We start from the raw sequence: 3,917 nt of genomic DNA, 5'->3' as shown, positions 1-3,917 counted from the left end.
GAAAGAAGCAGAGAAGAAAAAAGATCTGCCCAACATACCCTCATAAGGAAAAGGAAAAAAAAAAAAAAAGCTTGGGGGTAATGCTATTTCTTTGTACAACCCTTTCTCTATCACATTTGAGCGTAAATGCTTGGTCTGCAGAACAGGTGTGCATCATACGTAACAGCCAGTGCCGGTGAAACAGCATGTTCTCAGTGAGCGCAGAGGGCATTTTGCAGCATTTCCCTTATAGCCCTAAATCTTCTTTCCCTGTCTTCTTGCAGAGCCTCACGATTTGCCCAAGAAAGCCAGTCACTGAACTGTTACTGGTTTCCAGGGGTGCCGTTCCTTGGTGACCTTCAGAGTGTATCGTTTCAGGCTGGGGCAGTGCGTGAGGAACGCCTCTACCACCTCCTGACTGACCACACAGTAGCAGTGGATCTCCAACAGATTTCCGCACTGCCTAGCCAGATCTACTAGGGAGGAATTTAAGTCCTCCGAGGACGTGGTTTGCAGCGTTAGCTTCTTTAAAGTACCGCTGTAGCTCTGGGTGACAAATCTAATCTGATTTACCATGTAATTATAGGTATTAAGTTGCAGTGTGCTCACAGGAATATTCAGCTTTAGGATCCGTGGTATTTTGCAGGCAGGGACAGTATGATCAAACTCTAGGTCTACACAGAGTTGAGGGTGCTTTTGACTTACAGCAGCCCAGAGTTCTTCTGAGATGACCGGTATATATTTGTCCAGGCGCTCACAGAAAATGTCTAAATGGGTGAAAGCTGCTCTTTCGGGCTTGAGCAGTTCCTGAAATACATCGTCAGACAAACTGGCATAGTAAACCCCCAAGGCTGAGAGTTTGGGACACGCTCTGAGAACTTTCCTAATGGTGTCTGGTGCCACGTTGCATACCAGGGTACGGTTGTTGATGAACAAACTGTGCAAGTTTGGGTTGGCGGTAGCTAAGAGTTCAACAAGCTCATTATTGAGAGTGAAGGGCATTTTTCGAAAATCAATATGCTGAAGATCTATCTGGTTTTTAGGGTCACATATATTCCGTATGCTCTGTAGGATGTCCTGGCCTGAGTAGAAATAGGGGTTCTCCCCGTGGCACACAATGCACAGCTGCTGCAGTTGGTGGTTCTGTTCTGCTAACGCATCCAAGATGCGTGTCACATTCTTCCGGTTGACCTCCTTGGACTGGTCAAACACAATCTTTAGGTGCTTGATTTGGCTGAGGAACTGGAGCAGGCTCTGCAGCATGCCTTCCTCATCCTCTGAATCACAGCTGGAAGGGTAAAACAAACTCTTAGTCACTGCGAACGCTGAGCTGCGCAACCACAGCACAGATACTCTCCTTTACTAGTGTTTCTGCAAACATCAACAGATTCCCCAGACGTTTCTTCTCACTCGATGCCTGGAGAGTCACTGTGAGGCCAAAGACCAAAGGAGTCAGGAGGTGAGAAGAGTCAGTCCCCAGAAAGACCCATCAGAGAAGGGGCACGACAAGGATAACTATTCAGTAACTTTGTCTCACGCCATTTTCAAATGACAACTTACAACAGTGTACCTAAGAATGTAATATTTCCCATAAACCCCAAATCATCAGCAGCAACTGAAAAAACCCAGCGTATAACACAATTTCCTCTATTATACAAACAGTTGCTAGTCACGTAAGATAATATGATCACACACAAAAATCACAATTAATGCCAATAATGTCATAGTAGAGTGGCATAAATGCTGTGACCTGCACTGGGAACAGCAATCTGGTTATTCCTGCAAAGATGCTTGGACGTTAGAAACCCATTCCTCTTACCTGATCTCTGTGAAATGCCAAACAGAGCTAGAAGAAACAGCTGTAGCCCATTGCCTGCACACCTGGAAGACTGTGTATCTATCTCGAAGAGAAAGATAATAGAAAATGTGGATGAGGATTTCTTCTGGGATGTAGTTCCACAGTCCTGGAACTGGAGCAGGCATTTTGCTGATTCAGTCGGACTTAAAAATGGGAGAAACTTCCAAAACGGCAATTAATTCTCAAAAGTGCCTGTTCAGAAAAACAAAACAAACCAAACAAACAAACAAGACACACACACATGTTAGGATTTATTTAACAAATCAAAACAATGCAACTGGATCACAGAGGAGGTCCAAATTTTTTCAAACTTGAAATTTCACTGAATTTTGAAATGGAACACAAAAATGAGGAAAATCTGCTGACCAGTTGTTTTACAGAGTTTTTTCAATCAATCTTAAGAAGCTAGGTAAGACTTTTCAAGAGTTCAAGATGTCAGATCAAAGTTTGGGTTTTTTTTTTTTTTTTTGGGGGGGGGGGGGGGCGGGGCGACACCTTAAGTCATAATTCAGGGCTGTAAAGAGGCTTTTCTCCTGAAGTGAGGTTTTGCTACTCTCAGTACTAAAAACGCAAGGTAATTTTCTAGTACTGCTGCACTGGTATTCAAAAAGCTGAGACAGATTTCTCAAACTGCAGGGGGAAAAAAAAAACCCTCTTTGCAAGCAGAAGCTCTGCACAGAAACCAGCCCCACACACCCATTTTTTACTGATAGTGAAACAGAAGGCCCTACAGTAGAAACCGGTACCTTAATTACAGTGGTCCTTGCCTGTGATGAGACATGACAGTTTGAGAAAAATGTTTCATTACTGTGACTCTAGTTCTCAGAAACTGCATTTATCCACGTCTGACTTCGAAACGGAAAAGTGATCAACCTTTGACGTGAACTATAGTGTGGAAGACTAAGTGCCTGGGAAGAAGGCTGAGATTCACAGCATCAGACCATTACCTAACTTTTTCATTCATTTTCTTCCAAAATGTGTTGTACCCATCTTCTAGATTCCTGCAGAAATAAAACTACTGACAACACATTATTTTCAACCCTCTAACAAACAAGCAAGGGATTTTTAAATGCAAATATTCTCCTTCCGAGGCTGGCAGTGAGCATGGGCCAAGTTTTGCAATCTCACTCTGAATTTCATGGCGTGCGCTCTTGCTTTTGAAGTCCCAGGTCCTGGAGTCACAGCATTATCTCAGCATCGCAGGTTTCATTTAAACGAAAATCTGCGCTTCTAGATATCCTCTGGGAAAGGGTTGAAAAGCATAAAGCAAGTACAGAGTAGTGATGCAAAAAGCATAATGGAGAGAGGAACACAATTGCACATTTATCTAGAATACGCTGCTCTGAAGCGTGACTCGTTATTTTGAGTGCGAGGTGGCAGCAGCATAGCAGCTATACTATCTTATCTACCATCGTATCGGCGACAACCCCCTTTCCACCCAGTGCCGAGCTAGAACAGCCAAGCGATACAGTCCTGCTTCCTCCCTGGGAACTCACTAGCTTTTGTCTGTTTTGACAGTTCAGACCTTGCTTTTCTACTTTTAGTTGCTTTTAATAGCGTCTCTAATACACATTTGCCAAAATGCTAAAGTGCTCTTTGCCTTACATGAAATCTCACGTGTTTGGCTCCTTTCATGTTCATTATGATTATTTTTCCTTAAAGCCTGAGCCCTTGGAGCCCTGTAAAAAGGACTTTGAATCTCTTAGAAAGTAAGAGCGCATTTCTAGCCGTGGTGATTGCTTGGAAAAGCTTAAGAATATGGTCTGAGAGCAGGAAGGCAGGCAGAACGGCAAAATTATTAGTGTTACTTTAAATAACTGAGTGGCTTTGAGTCAGTGAGGAGCACGGTTCATGGTCTGTGAATGCTGAGGGTTGGCTCGGGTCCACCTGGGGTGCCTGCCCCAATGAGGACAGCCCGGTTCGGACCGGCTCTCCTGAGCCATCGAGGATGTCCGTTGTTTATTAACCACATGACGAAGGGGTGCTGCCGGCTGCTGCACCGAGCTTTGTCAGCTCTCAGCACAGCAGGCCCCAAGGAAGCCAGGCAGAGGCTGGCTGGGAGCGAGCGGCCGGCAGCCCA

General features: G+C 44.6%; 1 protein-coding gene across 1 annotated transcript; it reads right to left on the bottom strand.

The window, feature by feature from the left end:
- Positions 1–286: 286 nt before the first annotated feature.
- FBXL8 (F-box and leucine-rich repeat protein 8) lies at positions 287–2,024 on the bottom strand. The gene is made up of 2 exons (XM_009695995.1): positions 1,799–2,024; positions 287–1,267 (listed from the first exon to the last, which is right to left on the bottom strand). Exons 1-2 carry the CDS (start codon positions 1,960–1,962, stop codon positions 292–294), a joined length of 1,140 nt encoding a protein of 379 aa, XP_009694297.1. The 5' UTR covers positions 1,963–2,024; the 3' UTR covers positions 287–291.
- Between the last annotated feature and the right edge of the window lie 1,893 nt (positions 2,025–3,917).

This window comes from Cariama cristata, unplaced genomic scaffold (assembly GCF_000690535.1).
Source record: "Cariama cristata isolate BGI_N322 unplaced genomic scaffold, ASM69053v1 scaffold12572, whole genome shotgun sequence".
Lineage (NCBI taxonomy): Eukaryota > Metazoa > Chordata > Aves > Cariamiformes > Cariamidae > Cariama > Cariama cristata.
The sequence above is the reverse complement of the archived record's forward strand: the minus strand, read 5'-3'. Positions and strand labels throughout refer to the sequence as shown.